Source organism: Carcharhinus amblyrhynchos, chromosome 5, assembly GCF_965287045.1.
Source record: "Carcharhinus amblyrhynchos chromosome 5, sCarAmb.v2.hapA, whole genome shotgun sequence".
Classification (NCBI taxonomy): domain Eukaryota; kingdom Metazoa; phylum Chordata; class Chondrichthyes; order Carcharhiniformes; family Carcharhinidae; genus Carcharhinus; species Carcharhinus amblyrhynchos.
Window position 1 is genome coordinate 17,302,736 of NC_137328.1, and position 25,372 is coordinate 17,328,107.

General features: G+C 40.4%; 1 protein-coding gene across 15 annotated transcripts in view; it reads right to left on the bottom strand.

Moving 5' to 3' along the window:
• The window catches only part of LOC145342912 (receptor-type tyrosine-protein phosphatase delta), a 563,551-nt gene that overhangs the window by 193,765 nt on the left and 344,414 nt on the right, over positions 1–25,372 (bottom strand). For 9 of the 15 annotated variants that reach the window (XM_080188513.1, XM_080188506.1, XM_080188504.1 and 6 more), the window contains exons 5-8: positions 14,685–14,870; positions 11,328–11,438; positions 7,892–8,161; positions 5,686–6,267 (exon numbers count right to left, since the gene is read on the bottom strand). In XM_080188513.1, coding sequence (XP_080044639.1) covers positions 5,686–6,267; positions 7,892–8,161; positions 11,328–11,438; positions 14,685–14,870 — 1,149 coding nt within the window. Of the gene's footprint in view, positions 1–5,685; positions 6,268–7,891; positions 8,162–11,327; positions 11,439–12,953; positions 12,972–14,684; positions 14,871–25,372 lie in introns of all 15 variants that reach the window. The other 6 variants (XM_080188508.1, XM_080188507.1, XM_080188512.1 and 3 more) reach the window with 1 other exon arrangement.

Consider the following 25,372-nt stretch of genomic DNA (forward strand, 5'->3'; position numbering starts at 1 on the left):
TGCACTTCTCTCGTATCCCCTCCTGAGCACTCAGGATGCATCTCAGTTCAGTAAGCAAGCTGAGCAACGCAGACAGACATCTGTTTTTTTTTGTAATTCATATGATATGCCACAAATCCTCAGAACAATCTCGGTTGCTTTAGCTTGCTGGGATTGAAAATGACAGAAAGGTCACTCGTTCTGATATTTGCCTTTTTTTTGGCAGGTAAAGAACTGAACCAGTTTCTGTTTTAAAGGACAGCACTATTGGCAATAACAAAATAAAGGTGAGGATGTTTGTGTTCAGATGCTGTCAGCTATTATCTCAGATTGTGAAAATTATTCAAAGTGCCTCAGCAAAACTGGCCAAGTGCTATCTTTGCAGGACAGAAATGGGACTGTGTGCAGTGCATGGAGTTCAAAATTATACAACTTAAATCTAGTTTATTCCAGTTTGACTATGGGGGGGATTATCTCTGCTGTATGTTTCTTGCAGTGGGAGGTGGCCGTTCTCCAGTGGTGGGATTTTCTGGTCCCGCCGCTGACAATAGAAGTTCCCATTGACTATACTCCTTGCCACCAGGAAACATGTGGCGGGGGCATGCCGAAGGCAAGACAAGATGATCCAGAAAATTCAGTTTATATGTGCATACATGTACAAATGGCAGTAAGAAGATGCTATTATACTCTGTCCTTATTGAAAAGGTTACATTCCAAAGATGTGCAGGTCAGGTTGATTGGCCATGCTAAATTGCCCCTTAGTGTTAGGGGGATCAGCAGGTTAAGTATGTGGAGTTACACGAATAGAGCCTGGGTGGGATTGTCGGTGGTGGAGGCTCGATGGACTGAATGGTCTCCTTCTGCACTGTAGGCATTCTACGATTGTGTGAATTTCAGGAGAAGATTTCTCCAACAAAGACCGTGTAAGGTAGTCTGATAAAAGTCAGACATCCCTTATGAATAGGATGCACATTGAACCTAGGACACCGGATAAGGGGATCTGGCAAACATCAGAAAGCTATGAGTAAGACCCTTAATGTTCACAAGATGATCACAGAGTCCAATGCTGCACAGGAGCAGATGTTATTGGCCAAGATATCGAATCCATACTTACAATGATTGGCTCATAACCAGTTGAGGTGAGCAAATAGCTTTTGAAAATTGTATAATTGCAGGACTAAGAATAATGTAATTTCAGATTCACAGTTGATTTGGAACTGCCCTAAATCACCCTCCCTCGTATGTTGACCAAGCTTGGGAAATAAAAAACGTCTTTTACCAGAGTACAGTCCCCATGAGTCTTTGTGTTAGCTGAGCTGTAATTAAGAGAGAAAATCCTCCATGTGAAAGCCATCATAACACAATCTCTGAAAAAAGTTCCGATAGACTGATTTTGACTTTGACCTTCAATTGCCTTTTCCATTTCATCAGGCATATCTGTCTCATTCTGAGGAGGATCTGAACTGGTTTCAGGCTCAACCTGTAGTGGAGTAACTGTTGCTATTCTGCTTGGGACCCAGCTTTCTAATTCACCAGACTCGTTTGTTTCTTCCCAACTTTCTTCTTTGCGAGCCCCTAAAGGTAAATCACGATCTAAATTTACAAATCTTATCTTTCCTCTACCAAATGCCTTGACTAAAAATGTGTGAAGACCACACATCTTTTCATGACACTTCCTGATCGCCACTTCAACCACCTCTGATGATGATCTTCCACCTTAATCTTCTAGTTCAACTTCAGATGTCCTTCTTTCACTCTGTCATGACTTTTTTTTGTCCCTGCTTTCTTTCATTTCTATTGAATGTGCAAAATGTGATTTCAACAATGAAAAATTTATTCTGGTTTGTCTTCTAAGAAAAGTTTCAGTTTGCATTCCTCTGGGAGTGGTGCGAAGTGTGTTGTGATTAAAAAAGTCTCCAGTTTGTGAGGCAATGACAAATGACATTTCTTCCAATTTGTATCTAGCACTTGTTTAACAAGAGCATGTGTAACAATTTGTATTGTGCGCTCTACATTTTCACTGGAAGCAAGATGATACAGCCATACTCATGTGCTTTACCTCATTCACTCTCATGAAGTTGAAAACTCTTCTGATTAAAACTGAGGTCTGTTGCGGAACACAATTTGTGAACCAATGGCAGCAAACAAACTGTGCAAAATGTCTAGTTTTACTGGCTGTTGTTTTATTCATTTGCAGCCCCTCAACCCACTTTGAAGGACTATTTATCACAACCTTGACCTTCAATTTATCTCAAAACGCTGCTGCAGACTGCACCCCTCCCTCACTTTCAGGATTCAGGACCCCTCCAATCGTTGGTAGCAATTTTCCTTCACACCCCTCCCAAGTAATCAATACCGCTCGATGGGGTTGTCCGAAGCCCCCTTCAGGCTCAGCCTTCTTCAGACCATGTCCCCTTCAGGCCCCACCCATTTCAGACACACCCCTTTGCAGTGTCAACCTGGCAATGCCTCCTTGTGCCCTGGAACAGCCAACCTGGCAGTACAGAAACATATAAACTGGAAGCAGGAGTAGGCCATTTGGCCCTTCAAGCCTGCTCCACCAATATTTTGATATTGGCGGAGCATTTAAATCACAAACGAATCTATCTCGCAATGCTCTCTCTTGAAATTCTCCAAAATTACAATGAAATAGACAGTTTTTTTTTAAAGCTGTGACGAAGTCTCCAGTGTCCTCACTGGACAACTGATTCCTGGTTCCAAACGGAGAACTTTCAGCAATCTCCAATGGCTTGGGATGTAGCACTGCTCAAACTCACATAAAATATCTGACACTGGCACATCTTTTAGCTTCAATGGGGCAAGCAGATTTTTGATTGTCTCCTATGCCTGCTTTAGTTAGAAAAATCACCCTTTTCCTTTACTCCACTGCCTGATTATCAGGTTGTCAGGAACTTGAGGATATTATTAGCAGTGAAAAACATTTCTAATCACTCCACATATGCACTGAAAGATTCTTGGTTGCAATAATATTCTCTTAGTTTCCCAGTAATATCCATTGAAACAGTCATCTTCAAAGGGTAGTTCATCCAGTATACAGACAGCTTTTTACTAAACCTGGATTTTTAAAACTATTTCTCAATAAAAGAAAAACCCTCATAATTCCCCCACTGATTTGATGGAAGCTTTTCCAACAAAATTTGTTTTGCTAGGGCATCTATAGTCCCACTTGTAGGACAGAAAAAAGACTGTGGCACTTGGAGTTCAAAAGTACCCAACTGAAAAAACAAACTACTCTATTTCAATTTATTGTATCTACATACATACAAGAATTGCTACGAGAATGTGCTTGCCTCAAATTAAGAAAATCATTCAAAATACATCAGTAAAACTGATCAAGTGCAAGTCCTTCAAAATACACTGACAAATTCTCAATGTCTAGTAACTAAAACTTTTATTGTATAGAGAAATTGTAAACTCAACCAACTATTAAAGCAACTTCACCAAATTATGGCAGTAAATTTCAGATCCACCAATACTTATCAAAATATGCCATTAATTTGCAAAGCCAGCAAAAGAGACCAGTATTCTTCACCACAGTAACGAAATATTTGAATTTTACTGATTTTAAATCATGTCATACGAACCGTTATACTTTTATCAATAAAATCTAACCACATCAGCAAAACTAAAACTTCCAAAAAAACTGCAAGTGATAGAACGACAGCAGAGAAAATGATTGCTGAGATCCTCATATCTGCGTTAATTCTGGTTCAATAACTGGAATTATTTACCCTTATCCTGGTTCCCCTGCCTTTTCCCGCTTATTGGATGGCACAGTGGCTAGGAATGCTGCCTCACAGTGTCAGGGACTCGATTTTCATTCCTGACTTGGGTCATTGTCTCTGCAGAGTTTGCAAGTTCTCCCCACGTCTGCATGGGTTTTCTCCTGGTGCTCCCGTTCCCTCCCACAGTCCAAAAGATGTGCTGGTTAAGTGCACTGTTCATGCTAAATTCTCCCTCAGTCTATCTAAACAGGTATTGGAGTGTGGCAAGTAGAAGATTTTCTCAGTAACTTCATTGCAGTGTTCATGTAAGCCGACGTGTGACTCTAATAAACTAATGTTATTCTCCCATTTAACATTACTTATCCAATTCCCTTTTAAACGATATTGCAATCCCTGTTTCAGTAGCCACATATCATACAGCATTATACGAACTGCAACTGCCATGTATCTGCCCACCTCATCATTTACATTCTGCTATACCCTCTTACATTCATCTTCGATGTGTGTCATGCCTGTTATCTGGTTGTGCTCAAGTCAAAATCACTTCCATTAAATGTTTTTTGAAAAAACACAGCACAGATCCTTGCTGCAAAACCCTGCCTGTCATCAACCTGTTTGCTGATACCTTTATCTTTCTGTTCCCGAGACAACTCTGAATCCATGTAGCTACAACTGACATATACATTCGCAGCCCAAAATTGTCCCTTTGTTTACATCTCATTTCACTTTATCTTCTGTAAAAGTGTTTACTTGTCCATGAAATGTGAATTCATAACGGTAATAATCATAGCTATGAAGCTGAACTTGTGTTGATGAGCATTTCCATTCTGTCACTTTTGTTTTCTGACATACTGTGTTGATTGAATGATTGTGCACCTTTGTTTTTCCATGTACTAATGTATCATGTTACTCATTCAAAACGAAGGTGAAGATGCTTCCAGTGTTCTTATCCATTCAATTCTACCAGATTCTCAGTCGGGCTGTTTGTGTTGCACATTTCAGCTTAGAAGGCCATAGAGTTTCTGCATTGGAGGAGGAACAGTTTGGGGAAAATCATTTTAAGCTAAGTTTAGCCATAATCCTTCATTCCTCCACCAAGGCACAAAATAATGAGAATGAATGTCCTCCCAACACTAAACCATGTCAGGTGTTACTGTAACAGAGAAGCGTGCAAACACCACACCATGAATGTTATCTTTGACAAGGTACTGTGAATATGGGTAATTGCAGCATCTATAAAGTATCTAACAATTAACAGCGGGAAAATGTGGGTCGGATTTTTCCAACTGTTAACGCCAGCGGGATTTTCCCATTCCACCGCAGTGAACGAAGAATGAAGATTTGGCTTGTCGCCAAATTCTCTGTCTACGCATGGCGTGAACGGGTGATAAGACCATGACTGTGAATTACGAAATTAGCTCTCGAGTCAGCAGAAGTACCCGACTCAAGAACAGCTTCTTCCCTGCTGCTATCAGACTTTTGAATGGACTTACCTTGCATTATGTTGATCTTTCTCCACACCCTAGCTATGACTGGATAGGATAGAGGTGGAAAGACTCTTGCCGCTCAAAAAAGACAGTAGGACTAGGGGGCACAGCCTCAAGATAAAAGGGGGGCGGTTTAGAACGGAGTTGAGGAGGAACTTCTTAAGATGCGGGTTGATGGGTTTTTGATAGGAGAGGGTATTAAGGGTTATGGGGAGAGGGCGGGAAAGTGGAACTGAGCAGCGACAGATCAGCCATGATCTTATTGAATGGCGGGGCAGGCTCGAAGGGCTGGATGGCCTACTCCTGCTCCTATTTCTTATGTTCTTATGACTGTAACACAACATTCTGCACTCTCTCCTTTCCTTCTCTATGAACGGTATGCCTTGTCTGTACCGCACGCAAAAAGCAATACTTTTCACTGTATGTTAATACATGTGCCAATAATAAGTCAAATCAAAGTACAGAGAACGCACCTCCTTGTTGAGTTTTAACCTGTATTTCAGGCGAATGTGGTCCATCCCCAACTGAAGTGAAAGCCAGCACGCGGACGGTGTAAGTTGTTTCGGGGGTCAAGTTTGCAATTGTTGTCAGCATACTGTCGTCCACATTATGCTTCTGCCAGTTGTTAATGTGCTGTTGAGGATCCATAGTGTAATAAACTCTGTATCCACGGATCTGGCCGTTTGCCTCCTCTGGTTCCTCCCACTGAATTAACATGGTGGTGGTGCTTAGCATGCGTGCTTGTACAGAACGAGGTGGGCTGGATGGGGCCTGCTCGCCAGTTCGCGTTTCTATCGGTTCACTTGGTGGCCCTTGCCCGATATTGTTCACTGCAATGACTCTGAATTCATAATCTGAATAAGGGCTTAGTCCTCCAACACTGTATCGTGTTGTAGCTACCCCATCAATCTCCTGAAACGGTGTATCTGAATACTTGGGCTTGTGTTGTACGATATAGTGAGCCACGGGCTCTGGGTTTCCCGAGTCCCAAGTCAACGTGACACTTGTTGCTGTAGTTTCAGTTACAACAGGGGTGCCTGGGGGTTTTGGCAAAGCTGTAGATAAAAACGTGGTAGGTCAGCTTGTAGATAATGTTAACAACTTTATTAGTACAGTTAAACAGCATTCACCGACCCTACAACACAAAACGAATGCTTTGACATGAGAGGTACAATGCTGTAATTAACTTGTAGTGATTATTACATGTTTACATTATTAAAAGATTTAGCAGCATTTGAATGGAATATGAGATGGAAGTCGCCAAAGTCCCAGAGGACCATTGGCTGCTCTCCCCTTTTTTTAAGGGGGAGCTGACTGGTGGTGACTTAACCTGATGATCACCACACCTCAGGTGAGAGGCAAGATTGAGAAGGTGGGGTTTTCATGAATAACCTCAGCCGGTATGGGAACTGAAGCCACGCTGTTGGTGTTGCTCCACATCAGAAACCAACACTACAAGCCGACTGAGCGAACCGACCCCCCTCAATACTGGAGAGTATAACGTGCCAGTCTGATAATAATTTGAAGACTCTACAATTTTACCAATGCAGCTTCTTACTGTAACTAAACACCAGTTCATTTATGAATTTTCCTCCAGTTTCACCTGAACAAACATGTATTACAATACAATGGATAAGGTGGGGTTTGCATAAATAACACCAGAGAGACCCATGACTTTCCTTCTCTGGGATATATCCCAAAGCTGCACTGGGGGATCCCCTGGCTGTCACCAGGTAATGACTGCTCAGCAATTGCTTAGAAATTTCACATTCCTGAATTACCCTGCATGGATACGATCCAATACCCCAATTTAAACTGGAAGCTTCAGATGATCCCGACCGTCTTTCCACAATCGTTACTCAGAAAAGGTTAGAATTCAAATCACTTCTAAATTCTGGTTAATTATATGCTCTCTTACTGGACCAACACCAAGACTCACAGGACCCCGGACAAACCCCCACCTCTACTGCCCACCTCACTCTCCACAGTGTCCTCCCTAACCCACCGACCACCCTTGCCTCACCCCCGACATCTACACTCCTCAACTACTTCCTCAGTACCTGACTGTCTTCCCCAGCCCCAACTACCCCTCCCCTCCACTGACCACATGGAAACCATCCCCCAGCTCTCTCTGCGACAGAAGGCCCAAACTTTCACGGACCTCCACCTCCCAGTGACCCAACCCCTCCACCTCACTGACCATCCGATCCCTTCCCTATCCTGCCCACTTATCTTTTCCTTGGCTTCTCAAGGTGACTGAACATTTAACCTTACCTGCTTTAAGGCAGCTAGTAATGTAACATAAAGGAGCTTGGCTTCCTTCCCTCCACCTCAGCTGCTCTCAACACAGTGGGCTCAATCCTACTGGCCGTTCACACCATGCTCACGCTGCAGCGAAGTCAGGGAATTTGGCGCCCAGCCAAATCCACATTCAAGACAGCGGGGTGGAAAAATCCCGTTGGCATGAATGGCCGTAACATTCTGCCCAATGTCTCTGGGACCTGCTGCATCTTTCTCACCCGAGCTGAGCTGGAAGGTCAAGCGAGAAAGGAGTGGCTTCTTTTTAAGGTAAGTATCTGGCAGTAAAGTGACAATCTGAGGCTGATTGCCACTCGCTGGAAGTAGCAGCACATGAAGTATATTTCAGGTCTGCAATTTTAAAGAGCGATCACTATTCACCTTTAACAGTGACCTCAGAAAATGCTTCTATGACTCCAAGGGTTGACATGGCAACACACGTGTAATTTGCAGACTCTCTGACGTTGTTCAGCTCCAGGACATTTCGTCCAATGGGCATGTCATCTTCAGGAGTCAGGTCTTCTGCTCCCAGCATCCATTTCACATAAGGCATTGGGGAACCCACGGCAACACAGGTTATATTGACACTTCCACCAGGCATGATCTCGTGACTTGTCGGAGGGATAGAAAATCTTGGTGGGACACGGCGGACTGTAACAAAACACAAAAAAGGTAATAACATGTACAAAAAGAGGGCTTTGTCCACATAACCATGTGCACTACATGCATTCTACAGATACTTGCTTCGACATAGAACTAAATTACATAGCTGACATTAAGTGGTTTGTAAAAATAACTAATTTTTATAGAATTTTTCAATTATGTTTGCATCAGTTCTAATCTTACATTAGTTGAGATCAAACCTATCAGGTTCCCACATATGGACTAAACTACAGACTAACAATACACAAACACCATGCAGAAGATATATTAATAAATATGCACAGAAGAAAGAACTGGAGGATCGACAGCATGCTTGAGTTGAGTACAAAACCAACTTCAATGCTGCGTACTTCCAGTTGATGTGAGTAAATGTGCTTGACCACATTGTCACATCAGAGCCCTGGTACACGTCTTCAACAGTACATTGAAAGTGCAACTCGTTTGCTTTCAGACTCAGTCAAGGTGGATGCAGCTTCAAGACCTCACCACTAACATGTAAACACATATGCACATTAGAAAACAAGGCAAAGCCTGGTACTTCAACTGGGGTCTGGTCATGCAAGCAAGCATATGGCTGACTGTAATATACCACCATGCTGAAGACATTTTAGGAAAAGGGGGTAAGGAAAAACATCAAAGAAATAAAACCAACTGAAAAGAAATACAAAATCAAAACTGAAAATACAGTCCAAGATCTAAGAGGGGGGTGGGGAGGTGGGGAGAAGGTGAGGAGAAACAGAAAGAAAGGAAGAGGAAGGAACTTCGCAGGCGCATATTAGAATATGCTAGTGCTGTAGTTTACAGTTTAAATCTAAAGTCGGAAAAGCCAGGACAAGAAGCAAGGTTCGGCTAACAGCATTCATATGGACTATGCATTCACATTAAGCAGAAGCTAGTGCAAGCCACATTAATAAGTTAGTGTTATTTGCACTCAGCATTACTGCAAATAGGTCATGTAACCAGTTAAAACATATAGCACGTTGGCACATTGATGAGACTGGACCACACACACAGGGAACACAAGCCTCAAAGTTTAAGAAAGCATTATTACAATCAGTGTTCCTGCTTCGTATACACAATAAGTTTTGCTCAAATGCCTGTGTCAGTACTTTGAACTTGGTTACATATACACATTGTAGATTGAGCCTACTTTGTAATTCACTAGCGTAGGCCAAGGAGAAAGTTCAAACCGGGTAAAATATTTGAAAATATACTTTTGCACATAAACGTGCTACTAAGTATCTACTATAGTCCTTTCCCCCAGATTAATTATCTTTGCAACATACAAGAGCTGTTTTGGAAAAAAAGTGCTGCAAAGGGTTTTTTTTTACAGTGACCCATTATGACCTCATGAGCAATGATGGTTGGCAGCATGGGTAACGGAGCAAGCAATTTGTAGACAAAAGAGCAGACGGTACAAAAGAAAAGCGATAAGCAGCCAATATTAATATAGATTTTGCAGGACAAGGTAATGTAATCTCTTTTTCTATAGAAAAACAGAAACTGAACAATAAGTCTGTTTACTCATGCTTTCGAAAGCCGTGTACTAAATAAATAGCACAACACTCTCAATTTAGTCGGTTTCTCTGAGCAACAGGCATCAGTGAGAATAACAGAGCAGGAACACTGACCAGTTTAGCAGACCACAGCTTGCCATGCGTCCCAATGCACATTCTCCTCCAACATGCACCACTGTCTGACCCCATAAGCGCACAAGCACCAGCAGCCATGACCAGAGCGTTAGATAAGACATAACATTAATCAAGGGCCACAATGCAGCTTCATTCATTTCAGATTTTTTCTGGTTACTTCAATCAATATTTTTTTTAAGGTGGGTAAAAAGTAAAAAACACACCAACCTTCTCGCAGCTCTGAGGGATGTAGGGGGTTTGATGCAGAACACAATGAAATGAGGAAAGGAGAAAAACAAGGGAAACACAGAGAGAGTAAAAAGGCCGTATCAAGGCTTTCAACTGCTACTAGTACATTTTATCTAGCTCTGATTAAGCCTTCCTACCTCAACTTCCAAAATCACCATTTGTTTGATGTTAAGATGGTGTCAAGAGCTACAACTAGCATCATTTTGAAATTTTCAGTCCATTTGATGAAACAAATAGTTCACCCTTCCTAATGCTAGCGAGTTTATGCCATTATCTAGAAATCAAGATCACTTGATCTTCTGGATAGTTTGCAAGCATCGAGCCCTCCACTGTTAAAAGACAGAACAGGAAATAAAGGCAAGATTCCAAGAAGAAGCTAGTTTTAGCCTAGGAGCACCTACACTGCAGTAATGAGCTCGAAGCTGTTAAATTGATTTTTTAAAAATTTCTTTTTCTTTTACTTTGTAATTGAAAATGTATTAAAATCATATTTTTTGCATCATCCCCTAAACAATCCTCGATTACACTTCTTATATGGAAAAGTATTGTAAAAATTCATTGTGGTCATTTCATGGATTTGATAAAGGCTACAAGTGGAGAGACACTCAGATTGAAGTAATCGGAAGAGAACGCTGTCAACAGTTTCGAAAACCACATTCTGATTTTGTGTTCTGATTTCAGAGTCTCGAACCAAATCAAGCTGAAAACAAGACAGCTTTCAAACCCAGTTCATTACTGGAGTGGCAGGGATTTGCAGGTATCTCCATAACATATATAAAGAAGAAAAAGAAAAAAAGAATCAATTGTGCTCTGCTTATTGTATTTTATTTGTGAAGTCAGTGCTTACACACATATTATCGCCACCCCTTGCATCTCAGGATTGAAGTGCATATATTCACACACCCCAGTGCTTGGAGTTACTTGTTGCTGATTAGTAGCACACCAAGCAATCAAGTCATGACAAAGTTAAATGAAACAAAAATAACAAAAGAAAAATGTAAAGCACAAATTTAAATTAATGCATAACAAAAAGAAGTTAAAATGTAAAAACAAATATACTTACAAACCCATCACACAGGATAGATTAGGCTGAAGCGTGCTTTATTTTAAAATCACTGTACCTTTTAATTGTATTAGTTTTTTTTTGTGTGCACTAATAAGCCAACTAGAGTAGATTCTTCTGTTCCCTAGTGCAGTAACTTTTTACATTTAGATATGCTTCCAATACCCTGAGTCTTTCTCAATAGTGGATGCCACGGTTTGGTTTCTCCTACCTCTCACATATAGATTGGCAGGGGCAGAATAACGTGTACCAGCACTGTTGGTTGCCACACACTCATATTTCCCTTGGTCTGATTCTTCACTGTTATCTATCTGGAGGGCACCTGTATGGGAGAGAAAAACAAAATGTGCGCAGAAAACAGTTAGGGAGTGTCTTATCATTTTAGCTCTTATATTCATTTAATTTTTTTTTCCAAATCCTTTCAACATCGTGAAAGGACTTGTCTGCGAAGCTCCATTCAGCGTCGAGTCATTGCTTTGCTAGGGTGAGCAGACAGAGTGGATGTGATGGGTAAGTTAGTGAAAGACGGATTTCACACCATCAAAACCAGCAGGAGATTTTTTTTTTCACAACGAAATCCTGCTCTGGGAAATTCACTGGTCAATGGATGGGTGAGGTTGCTTCAAAGGAGCAAGGCTTTTGGGGTAAAATAAAAGCGTTAACATTAAAAAAGTCACCACAAAGATTCGGAAATGTCGAAAAAGGCAGACACGTTCTCAAGAAACATTTTCTCCAGGGTTCAGTCAAAAAGTTGCAGCAAAAACACAAAAAGCTGCTCAAAGTGAAAAAAAAAGAATTTTGGTTAGTTAGGCATAATCTCTCAAAATACTGTTCAAAAGACCTTTTAAAAAGTAACTCTTGCTACACATGCAACCTTGTAGGACATAAATGTAATTATTGTGCAACTTACAATCTTTCAGACCCTTTTGCTGAAAAATAAAAATACATAAGAGTAAATTGGATCAGTAAAGAAAAACTCACACTTCTGTCTTATTGTAAGATGGTGGCCCAAGCCAATTGGAAAGATCAACCAACCTCTGCCGCAGGACCTTCTAAGGCCCCAAGACACGAAAAAATCCACAAGTGGGATTAGTAGTTTAGTGTCTGCCCACAAAATGCAAGAAAAAAAATCCAAAATTATTGTCTGTGTTTGCACGATGCGTTAAAAAGGAAAAAAAAAGTAGCGGTACCATCTTCACCATGCCTCAAAACGTTCACTGGGAGCTTCCACCTTGCGAGTCTTGAAGAAGGAGGTCGCTTGAAAAACTCGAAATGCGCAAATCCGTGAAAAAGTTTTTTTTTGTTTTTTTTGGAAAGAAAAAAAAGTGTAACTGGATAAGGAAAGTTTGAAAAGTGCTGGCTTGAAGAAGGGAAAAAGAAAAAGTGAAGAAAAATGACAAAACTTGTTCCTTGAGGGGAGGGTAAAAAGCTGACAAAAACAAAAAATTATTATTCAAGTCTTTTGCAGGTGCTCCACAGACCATGTGATCTTATGGCCAAGATCAAGAACGGCTACGCAGGTCAGGTTTGAGAAAGGGAAGGGGAGTGAGTTTATCCTGAGCTTCTAATAATATAAAAAAAGAGGATAATGATACGCTGTGACTGGATATGGACAAAGGACAATGATATGCGGTCTCTTAAGCATATCAGAAACAAAATCCTTTACATCCAAAACAAAAAAAAAGCAGACACAACAGGAACATCATTGAAATGAAAACAAATTGGACAAAGCAAAACAGGAAAGAATGGACATCTTTACATGACAAACATGAGAGATATGAAAGGACAGAAGAAATGAGGAGGATCAATTCTGTGAACGTTAGTTCAGCATTCTTACCTCGTATTGGAGTACCACCTGGGTGGATAATATGAATGCAAATAAGATTAGAAAGAAGAAGCATTAGTACGAGAAGAAGGAGGCTAGGGCTTTGGAAGATAAAATCAAATTAGATTTACAGAATAAAGATCTAGAAAGAAGCTGAATTACTGTATTGGTAAACAGGATTATATTAGATAGTATTAGGTTAGTAAAGCAAGTTGTACCATAAGGACAATGTCCACAGTTGGCGACATTGCCTCTGCCAGAGCAGAAATTGACAGTGAAGTCTTAGGAGATTGGTCACAAGGGTAGATACAATAGTGTTTGACAGCCTAGAACCCTTAAAATATTTAAAACTGTTTAAGCAAATATCGGAAACACTGTAAGGCTTGGTGGATATAACTACTACAGTTTAGGTTGGATTACGGTATCTATTCAACTACATCTAAAGTGAAGTTTGTGTATCAAGTTTTTAGACAGGTATATCTTACTGCTGATAGCACTTGTTTTTGTGGAAGTGTGTGCCACTACGGAGAGATCCAGTGACTACACTAACTGTTAGTAAAATGCATGCCATGCATTTTAATCTGAATATGGAATTAGTGGGGGTGAAGTGCGCTTCAGAACTAAGCACTTACCAAAGGATTCTGGAGATTTAACACGGAAAGAAGAAAGACAGCATAAAAATATTATTATATTCCTTATAATTTGGTACAAATTTTCAGAGTTAAAGCTTTAAAACTATATCATCTACTTGACAGGTGAAAATTAATCTTAATTCACATTAACAGGCTAATTTACACAATTCTGCTGACAACAAGCAAAGAGGCAGTTAACAAGACGACTTAAACATCACAGGACAGGTCAAAGCTGAGAATCCTGGTAACACAGGTGATCAAACATCTCAGTATAGAAAGATATAGTTACTATTGTGAATGCAAACAGGTTCTTACAAGACTATCAGTGGGCACTAGCCAATGTTTAGCACGTCACTTAATAAATTTAGGATCAGATAAAGCTCAACTATCAGCTATAGCAAAAGAAGAAACTAGGGAAGGCAGATAAAGAATATTAAAGGTAGTTCAAGGGAGGCCACGGTTAAAGATAGCAGAAAAAGCTAGAGTCTACACGAAAAGCAGGCTTCTGTAGATCCTGATATTTAGACTGGAAGACTTTTAGTGCATACACATTACTGTGCTAAATGGAAAAATAATTCAGGAGCAAAAACCAAACATCAACTTTAGTCAGTTTCCAAAGATCTCATTGTATACTAATGTATGGAAAAAAAATACAGTGCACTTTGTCAATGAGAGGGAACAAAACAGCTGTCTATTCTTCGTTAGGTTAAAAAATGTAGAGAAGACAGTACAAAACACAGTTTCTTGGTTTTAGTTTTTTTTAGTTTGAAGATTGGTTTTAAAAGGCTTAAAACCATTTGGTTCTCCTTGCACTTCTGAATGAAGCCCAATGTTTTGAACTTAATCAGTAAAAAAAAGAAAAAAAAACAAAAAAGAGGAAATGGATCTGTTAAGTACTGCTAAAAGCAGTTTAAAAAAAATCATCAAAAATACAGTCACAGCAGTGAGCAATATGGAATTAACAGAAGCTGCACACACAGACACTGGAACAGGCTATGACAACATCACAAACATGAACAACACACCAAAGTATACGTAAAGAGGATAGGAATAGAAAAAAATATTACCTATAAAACAAATCTACCACGTGATAACAGTAACAAGACCCTACCTGACCGTAGCTGTTTGATGCGTCCAGTGCTGCTTGTGTCAACAGGTAAGAAGTCTTTAAACCAAGTAATTTCTGGATCTGGGTTACCACTTGCAGCACACAGCATGGTGGCTGTGCGTGTTCGCTCTACCACCTTCAACTGAGGGCCCATGTCTATTGTGGGATAACCCACAGGTAGCTGATCCTCTGAAAGAAAGGACAATAAGAGAAACACACCCATGTGTCAATTAATAACCAGCATCACATAAAATTCCCACAGAGCTCTCGTCAACATAGGACCATAGCTCCACGTTGAATGTCAATTCAATAATATTTTAATATATCCTGTGGAATGTTCCACATATGCACTACAACATGATGAGCTGAATATAAACATCAGTCAAATAGGCAAGTCATCCTCAGGCCTGTGCAAGCTTTGATTAGAACCACTGAAATGTCCAGGAACCTACTTGCTTTTAACAAAAAAACCATGCAAACAGGGCTGCAGCAAGCACACCTGAATAACTGAATGTTTTCTAAATGGAATTTCAGTTCTAGTCAGCACAGACTATCCCGTTAAACACAAAATGTGCAGATGCGCAAGAACAGAAAAATGCTGGAAACATAGGCCTAACAGCATCTGTGGAGAGAGAGCAGAGCCACCGTTTCAAGTCTAGATGACCCTTCATCAGAACTGGACGGACTATCTTGGGCTTTTTTAATAGGGACAGAGAGTACAAGAACAAGGAGGCTTTGATGAACTTATGTAAGACATTAGACAGACCTCAGCTGGAGTATTGTGTAAAGTTCTGGGCATCACACTATAGGAAAGATGTCAACGCATTGGAGAGAGAGTGCAGGGGAGGTTTATGAGAACGGTTCCAGGGATGAGAAACTCTAGTTATGAGAATAGATTGCAAAGGTTGGAACTGTTCTCCTTGGAGAGAAGGCTAAAAGGAAACTTGACAGAGATATTCAAAATCACAAGGGGCTGAATAGTCAGGGAGAAGTTGTTCCTGTCTGTAAAAGAATAGAGAATGAGAGGGCATAGATTTAAACTAATTGGCGAAAGAAGAAAATGTGACTCGAGAAAAATCTTTCCTGCACAGCGAGTGGTTCAAGTTTAGAATGAATGCACTGTCTGAGAACGTGGTGGAAGCAGGTTCAATTGAAGCATTCAAGAGGGCATTGGTTGTGGTTTGTAAGCTGCTCCACATATGCTGGTGCTTGGTAACGTGATCCAAAGACCAGGGGTGGAATTTTCCTGTCCCACCCACCACGGGAATCGCAGCAGGCGGGAGTAGATCATGCAAAAGGTCCATTGAGCTCAGGTGGGAAGTTCCAGGTTTGGGACAAGCATGGCAGGAAAATTAAACCCCAGGAGTCAGATTCCACCTGCAGGCTGATGACACCCACTTCCATCAACCAGTATGTTTGTCTATCCTACCATCTGCAGTCAGAGTGCTTGACAATTATCTGGTCTTGGAAATGCTTTTCTCCTGTTTAACCCCAGTCACCATCTTTGACTAAAGCAACACAAAACCTTCGTATTCCTTGATAACATTTTCAAATCCTGACAACGGTACGAAAGAATTCAAACAAAAAAGATAATCAAGAGGAACTCACTACAGTTAAACTGTAAATTAAATTTAACAGCTAAATCATTCAAGCCGATTTAAACCCCAAAATTATTCAGCAACACAAACTGCAGCAAAACAAAAGCATCTTGCAGCTATGGATTATGTTCAAATGTGGGATGATTTTTTTTCCCTTCAAGCCAAAAGACTCTCCAATGAATAGCATTTTGAAGTGAGGCATTATGGTCATTGTATCTCAGCTCTCAGCAATAAATGTGGCTTTAATAATCACATTTCCAAATTCTGAAGGACTGACCTTGAGAATAACTGACAATTTTTGACTTGTGCTGCACCGGAACAACTTCAGTGCATTCACGTAACCTGCACTTGCCTCGAGTAGTGCAGTATTAAGCAATGCTGAAGTGCTCAATAGTCAGTTTTCTTCTTCAGAACTATTTATGTACGAGTAGAACAATGCTAACATGCATTGCATGCCAAGTGGGATTAGTGCTGACACAGGCTTATTTACAGTAAGAACAATTCAATTATACAATGCCTTACTCGTTTTTCACAGATCTTCTTTGTCTTTAATAGCTTTCTTGTATTTTTCTAAGAAACACCATATATACTGGCTCCAGTCTGAGAGCCAGTCACTATGAAATAACAAACATTTTGTAGGAATACAACCACAATACTTAAATTCAATTTTAATTATTTGATTTCATTCATTATTGTCACATGTATTATTATGCATGAAAAATATTGTTTCTTGTGCTATACAGACAAAGCATCCATACATAGAGAAGGAAAGGAGACGGTGCAGAATGTAGTGTTACAGTCATAGCTCGGGTGTAGAGGAAGATCAACTTAATGCGAGGTAGTCCCTTCAAAAGTCTGAAGGCAGCAAGGAAGAAGTTGTTCTTGAATCGGTTGGTATGTGTCCTCAGCCTTTTGTATCTCTTTCTCGATGGAAGAGAGTATGTCTGGGGTACATGGGGTCCTTAATTAGGCTGACTGCTTTTCTGAGGCAGCGGGGAATGTAGACAGTCAATGGATGAGAGGCTGGTTTGTGTGATTGATGGGGCTTCATTCACGAACCTTTGAAGTTTCTTGCAGTCTTGGGCAGAGCAGGAGCATACCAAGCTGTGATAAATCCGGAAAGGATGTTTTCTACAATGCATCTGTAAAAGTTGGTGAGTGTCATGGTGGACATGCTAAGTTTCCTTCCGAAAAAGTAGAGGTATTAGTGGGCTTTCCTAATTGCAGTTAAGTGTAACATTTAAATCAGCTCCAAATAAATTTAGAAAGTGCTGATGAATCCTAGTGAATCCACCAAATTATAAGACCATAAGATGTAGGGTCAGAGTAGCCATTTGGCCCATCAAGTGTGTTCTGCCATTCAATGAATTCCATAGATTCACTACCCTCTGAATGGTTGACCCTTTATTCTGAGATTGTGCCCTCTGATCCTTGACTCTCCCACAAGGGAAAACAATTTCTCAGCATCTACCCTGTCAAGCCCCTGAGGATCCTATATATTTCAATAAGGTAGCCTCTCATTCTTCTAAGCTCCAGTGAATACAGGCCCAACCTAGTCAACCTCTCCACGTAAGAAAATCCCTCCATACCCAGGATCAACCAAGTGAATCTTCTCTGGACTGTCTCCAACGCCAGTTTTTTTTTAAAACAAAGTTTTAACTGTTCTCTTGGGAAGATTATGGGGAAATTTAATTGAGGTGTTCAAAATGATGAAGCATTTTGATAGTTTAAGCAAAGAGAAACTGTTTCCTTTGGAAGGAGGAATGACCAGAAGAGGCCACAGATCAAGCTAATTGGCAATAATTGAGGAGGAAAATTAGGAGAAGCTGTTTTATGGAGAAAATTGTCATGGACTGTATGAAAAGTAGTAAAAGCATATTCAATAATGACTTTCAGAATGGAATTGGATATATTACTGACAAAAAATAAAATCATGGCTGTTGTGCAATAGGAGGGACATGGGATTAAATGGATCACTCTATCAAAAAGTTGATAGGCATAATAGGGTGAATGGCTTCTTTCTACGCTGTATGTGACAGCAAACCATAGCTGTATGAGTTTGCCTTCTCCAAAGGGTACAACTCACTTTTCTGTGGGTTATATTGAAACATGACTAATGCTAAATGCATCAAAACAAATAAGTGGATCAATTTGTAACTTGTATTTTGCACTAATTGGTTGACACAGTAACAATAGGTAGAAAAGTTAACCACAAAATGCCCTGTTTGTGTTCAGACAGCTGAGATTAACTGTGAGTGCTGCATTATCAAGCTCTTCAAATACTAGAACAATTTCTGACACAGTGTGAAACTAATGCAATTATGTTGCTCAACAGAACTATCTTAGATATGACAACATCTGGAAATAAAATCAGTTCATGAGGTTAAAAAAAAGCATTCTGCGCAGACCAACATTATAGCTCACTACATCACTTGGGAATGTGTCCGAGAATCTTATTAGATTTAATCTTTCATGCTGAATTAGTGATTCATTTATGAACAGTTTAAATATGTATTGACCTTCACAGTGCCATCCAATTCACTCATCGAAGGTACCTGTGATATTTAAAAAGGATTAATACTTTGTTTGGAGACATCATCACCATCACTTTTGCAACATCAAAGTTTGGTGCTGCCTTTTTGTAAGCAAATAACTAACAATGCACCATTCCTTTTTTGAATAAAAACAATAAAACGTACGTGTGGAAGGGTGGAGTTGGGAGGATGTGGGAGTGGTTGGAAAGATCAGGGCCCTTCTACAAACAGAACCATAGAAAATAGGAGCAGGATTAGGCCATTCAGCCCATCGAGCCTGCTCCGTCATTTATGATGATTTTGGCTGGTCATCCAACTAAAAAGCTGGATCCCCAACTCATATCCTCGGACTGCCTTCACCCCAAGAGCTAAATCTAACTCTTTCTTGAAAACATACATATTTTGGCCTCAACTGCTTTCTGCAATAGCGAATTCCACAGGCTTACCACTCGCTGGGTGGAGAAATTTCTTCTCATCTCATTCATAAAAGTGTTACCCTGAATCCTTAGACTATAATCCCTGGTTCTGGGCACCCCAATCATCAGGAACATCCTCCTGCATCTATCCTATCCAGTACTGTTAGAACTTTAAAAGTTTCCATAAGATTCCCCTCATTCTTCCGAACTCCAGTGAATACAATCCTATCCGACTCAATCTCTCCTCATACGTCATTCCCACCATTCCAGGGATCAGTCTGGTAAGCCTTTGCTGCACTCCCTCTACAGCGAAACATCCTTCCACAGATAAGGAAGCCAAAACTGCACACAATATTCCAGATGTGGTCTCACCAAGGCCATGTATAATTGCAGGAAGACATCCCTGCTCCTGTACTCGAGTCCCCTTGCTATGAAGGCCCAACATACCATTAGCCTTCTTTACCACCTGCTGCATCTGCATGCTTACCTTCAGCGATTGTACCTTCAAGAACATCCAGGTCATGTTGCAGATTTTACTCTCTTAACTTATAGCCATTCAGTTAATAATCTGTTTTCCTGTTTTTGCTGATGTACTTTTATCGTTACTGCCGTGGAAGTGAAGGAGAATGATTAGGAAGTGACTATTTCCTGACCCAAACCTCCCTGCTGGATTCTATGTGGTCAAGTCTATATCCACTCCAAACAACGTTAAACACATTAGACAGGATGCGGCCAAGTGTGAGGAAAGAGTCTCAGGCCAGGAGTGAGCAAAGTCCTGGCCTGGGGTGAGGTGAGCCAGCAGTTCAGCCTATAGTAGTGGGGCATCTAGTGACCCAGACTTGGCTTCTTTGATGATAAGAAAACAGTTTAAGATTTTTTGACCCCCCCCCCCCCCCCCCCGCCACTTATGAAAAAGAGACAGTGAGACACACGCAACATGCTTGTGTTCGAGGTCCTTAACACCCATCCCTTCCCAAAAGCAGGCAGGTTCCAAGCAGAATTCCGATCAGTGTATGGCCGAGATAAATCCACTCATAGTGGCAGTCACGGAATCACGTGATGAAACATCACAGAAAGCGGCCAGACAGCCGCCATGATTCTGCTGCTCAATTAATCCAAACCTCCTGCTCTTTCCCCATAACCTTGCAAACTTTCCGTATCAAGTATTATTCCAATTCCCTTATGAAAAAGTTATTATTTAATCTGCTTCCACCACCTTTTCAGGCAGTGCATTAGAAATCATAACAGCTCGCTGTGTAAAATAAGATTTCCTTCTGCTTACTTTGCCAATTATCTTAAATCTATGTCCTCTGGTTGCCGCTCTTCCTGACACTGTGAACAATTTCTCTTTATTTACTCTGAAAACACTTGGTAATTTTGAACCTCTATTAAATCTCCCCTTAACCTTCTCTGCTCCAAGAAAAACAACATCAGTCTCTCCATTTAACTGAAGTATTTCACCCATGTGCCACTGTAATAAATCACCTCTATACCCGCTGTATAGCTTTGATATGCTTCTGAAATGCAGTGGCCAGTATTGAACACAGCACACCAGCTGGGGCCTAACCAGTGATTTATAAAAGCTTTAAGCTTAACCTACTGGCTTACGCACTCCATATTTCTATCTATAAAGATCATTGCCCTTTATGCCTTTTTAACAACTTCTGAACTTGTTCAGACACCTTCAAAACCTTGAAAATAGACACCCACAGGTTTCTTTGTTCCTGCATCCACTTTAGATTGCAGCATTTAATTTATATTGCCTCACATCATTCTTTCCAACGAAATGAATCACTTCATACTTTCATCTGCTATTTGTCTTTACATTTCTCCAGTCCCTGTTCTCCTGAAGCCAATTACTGTCTTCCCTGCTGTTTATTTTTTGAGTTTTGTCTCATCTATAACCTTTGAAATAATGCCCAAGGAAAGCCAGCTTCTTACATATGTGCCAGCATGCTGCTCCTTGGGGTGGCACAGTGGCCCAATGATTAGCACAGCTGCCTCACTCCGCCAGGGACCCGGGTTCGATTCTGGCCTTGGATGACCTTGTGGAGTTTGCATATTCTCCCTGTGTCTGCATGGGTTTCCTCCAGGTGCTCCTGTTTCCTCCCACACTCCAAAGATGGGCAGGTTAGGTGGACTGGCCATGCCAAATTGACCTTTCATGTTAGGGGAATTATCAAGATAAATACGTGGATTATCAGGGCAAATACATGGGGTGACGGGATTGGGCCTGGGTAGGACTGTTGTTGGTGCAGGCTCGATGGGTTGAATGGCCTCCTTCTGCACTGTAGGGATTCTATGATATATCAAAAAGTACAATGGGCAATGGTCCTAAGATTATCACCCAGGGCTACCATTATATACGTCCCTCCAGTATGAAAGAAAATTGTTCTCCACCCCTTTCAGGCTGTTTGTCCTTTGGCCAATTTTGTGATAAACCAGCCACTGCCCCTTTGATCTCATGGGTCCTCATCCTGTAACACAATTACTTTATGGTACAAAAGCAAAATAACACAGTTGCTACAAATATGAAATATAAACATAAATTGTTACAAATATGTAACAGATCGATGGAGAGAGAAAAGAATTAACGTTGGTTGACAGAAGGTGATGAACCTAAAGCATTAACTAATTTTTGCTCCTCACAGGTACTCTTTAGCCTGCTGAGTATAACCAGCATTATCATTTTTTAAAATTTCTATTAAACTGTATTCTGTTAAGCACCTCTTGAAAATCCATATACACAATATCAACCATACAATCCTCATCTACTCTCTTGAAAGTTTCTGCCAAGATTACCCTAAGAGAAACACCACTCTTGACCCAACACAGTCAGGAATAAAAAATTCCAATTGTGGTAAGAAAGATGGGATTGAAGAATTGCATAGATCTACAAACATGTACTGACAAAGAAAGACAGATGTGCATTCCTACATCACCTTTCACAACCTCAGGACATCAAAAACAACTTACAGGCAGAAAGTACTTTTGTAGGGCAGTTACTGTTGAAGGAAATGCAGAAGCCAATTTGCACACAGCAAGCTCCCATCAACAACAATGCAATAATGACCAAATAATAAAAAAATTTAAATGATGGTGTTTGAAGAAACAATATGTCCAGGACACCAGGATCACTCCCTTCTTTTCTTTGAAATAGCATTATAGGATCATTCATATCCTGCTGAGAGAGGCCTCGATTTATCATCTCTTTCAAAAGATGGCACCTCTGTCAGCATTTCATTCCCTTGGTACAACGCTGGATTGTCAGCCTAGATTTCTGTGCTTGCGTATCTGAAGTGTGACTTGAACCTATGATCCTGTGACTCGGAGGTTAAGTGTGCTACATCAGTGTCATAGCTGGCTATGGTGGAACACTGATTTTGTTCAGTAATTGTAACAAGATGCTAAACATATGTAAAGAATGTGTTTGTGAGTTCATGGCAATTCTTAAAGTGAGGAAATTGTTCTCATTTAAAATTGGTGAGATGGATCCTCCTCCATCTGAGATTTTGTATCCAGGTTCAAATAAGCTTATATTTATTGCATGTTATAGAAATTACTATGACCTTTAACTGAAAAACTACACAAATTGTTTTCATGTTTTCCTAAATGTTATCTTTATCTGTAGGAACTGATGTATAATTTGAATGGAGCTCCACGGATGGATGCAATGTGCTCAGTCATTTTCATAGGTAAGCCTAAACAGTGGATACTGTCAGATTACTTTAACAGGCATAACTAGCCTTCAATATTCCATCCTACAGGAGTCGCAAGACAATGATGAAGAACCATCATCCAAGTTAATTTTCTAGACTTGGACAATCTAAGCCTACTGCACTGTTCTTGCTCTCACCGTGGCTGACATCACCCAAGTCAACATACACCACATTCAAACCTGGGATCCTTTAATACTATATGGCTTCATAATACAATGTCTGGCACGCTGGCCACTGAACTATTGGGGGAGGTTATTCTCCTGTTCTTACACATTGGTACAGATATAAAATTATGAATGTAAACACAGTGATAATCAGCCCATAAATATCCCAAGAGAGGCTATTAATATAAAAGCTACCTTTAAAGAAATGAGAGAAAAGTATCTCTGAAGATGAAAGTTTGAAGGCATTCACATTGTTTTGACACAGGTTTCAAAGTGGTATTTGGCTTCATCTGATGAGCACTGATACCACTACATTTGTTTTACTGTGTCTGAGAAACATGCCAGGCCACATGCATACCGTCCATGCAATGTGATTGAAGAGATACGGAGTAACTGTGCTTACAGAGATTATACTCTGTGTTCAGAAGGTCCTTGATTTAGGCAGGTACTAAGACAAATGCGGTGAACTCCAGAAGATGGTGCAAGGCCCAATAACAAGTGTAAACAAGCTATTTGTGGGTTTAAAAAGTAGTATCAAATAGCAGCATTATTCATATTTGCTTCACCAAGCACAGATCCAAACATGTGTCTGACACATTTCTAATACCAAAAACACATGTTTTAGGCAGTGGGAGTTTCTGCTTTTTGTCAATGACTCCAATGAATGATGTTGAGAGAAAAATAACAGTAAACAAACTCCAGCAGAATGCTTGTTACATAGGTGCTGATGTGTTTGTCACGCTGTCATGTGTTGCAGATTTGTGTGTTAAGGTCAGGCTGTACAGTTTATGTGCCCTACCTATCCCCAAATAAAAGAACAAAGCAGGGTAGATTTCAACTTACCATTCAGGCATAAAATTGACACTGGGGATTGCCTACTCATTATAAAAAGATCCAATCTTTAACTTCTTTACCGTTCAGCCTCTCCCATTTTACTTGGCATTGCCACAATGCTGGTTGACCACCCTTCTCCATCTCCTTCCATCAGTCACCCATTCCTCTTCCAATCCCATTGTGTTTAAGTCTCTCTCCACCGCACCTTTCCACCTGGTCTTTGGTCTTCCTCCTCCCTCTCTTTCTGTTAGTTCTATCTTCACAATAAGCTTGGGTACTCACCACACCATGTTCTCTCTCTCTCTTCACAACAGATGATGGTACCATTTCAAACTCTTCTAGGTTATGCTCTCCAATGCTCCTGCTATTTTCACTTATGAGCTGGTTGCTGCTCTTGTTCTTGCACATTACTCAACATATCCATTCTGGCATCCAGATCTCATTAATGTCCAACCATTGTTCCGCTTGATGTTGCCCAGATTTCTGTTCTACGTAACAAGGCAAGTCTCATAACTGTCTTGTAGATTCTTCTTTTTGGTTCCAGAAATGCCTTTCTATCACATAACACTCCACTGCCTCTCTCCCAATTACTCCAACCAGAGCTAATTTATTGCTTAAATTACCTTTTCTGTTCAACCAACTTCTGCCACCACTGGCCAGCTCCTTGAAACTACTCACCTTCTCCAAGGCTTCACACTTATCTTTTTTACTAGGCTCAGACTGATAGCCCATAAATTGGGTCTTTGGTCTACTGATCTTCATGCCACTATTTTCCAGTGCAGTTCTCCAGATATTGGGTCATGTTTTCATTATCCTTATCACATCGTCAATGTCATCTGCACACCATGACATATCACTTCCCACTTCCAGAGTTAGAAAATCTATGACAATCAGGAAAAGGGAGGGGCTCAATGCCAATCTGGTGTAGTCCAACTTTGACTTTGAAACTCACTCTCGCTCTGCACTTCTCCTTACTCTTGCCTGGCATTCTTTGTGCACATTTTTTAATAGTCTTTCTCAAGGACTCCACAAATTCTAGTACATCTTTAGCCTTCCTCCCTAGGTACCTGATCATGATCTTCATATTCAATTTATGATATGTAGTCAAGTTGAAAATCTCCCCAAGCTTATTGTGGTCTATGATAACTAAACCAACCAAGTATTCCTGATTCAGTTTACACCCTACACAATCAAACTTTCAAAATGTGAACATGCACACTCAAAAATAGTACAAGTTTGCCATGTTTTCCTTAGACCTTGGTTTGTTTATATAAAGATGGGAGAAGCTGGAAGTCAATATGATTTCAACAGCATAATAAAAACAGATGCGCTTAATACTTAATGAGAAAGGCGTGCTCATTGGAATGCTACATCTTCCAGTGCTTTTGTCTTTCAAACATTACTTTCTGCCCAACATGCTGAGGTT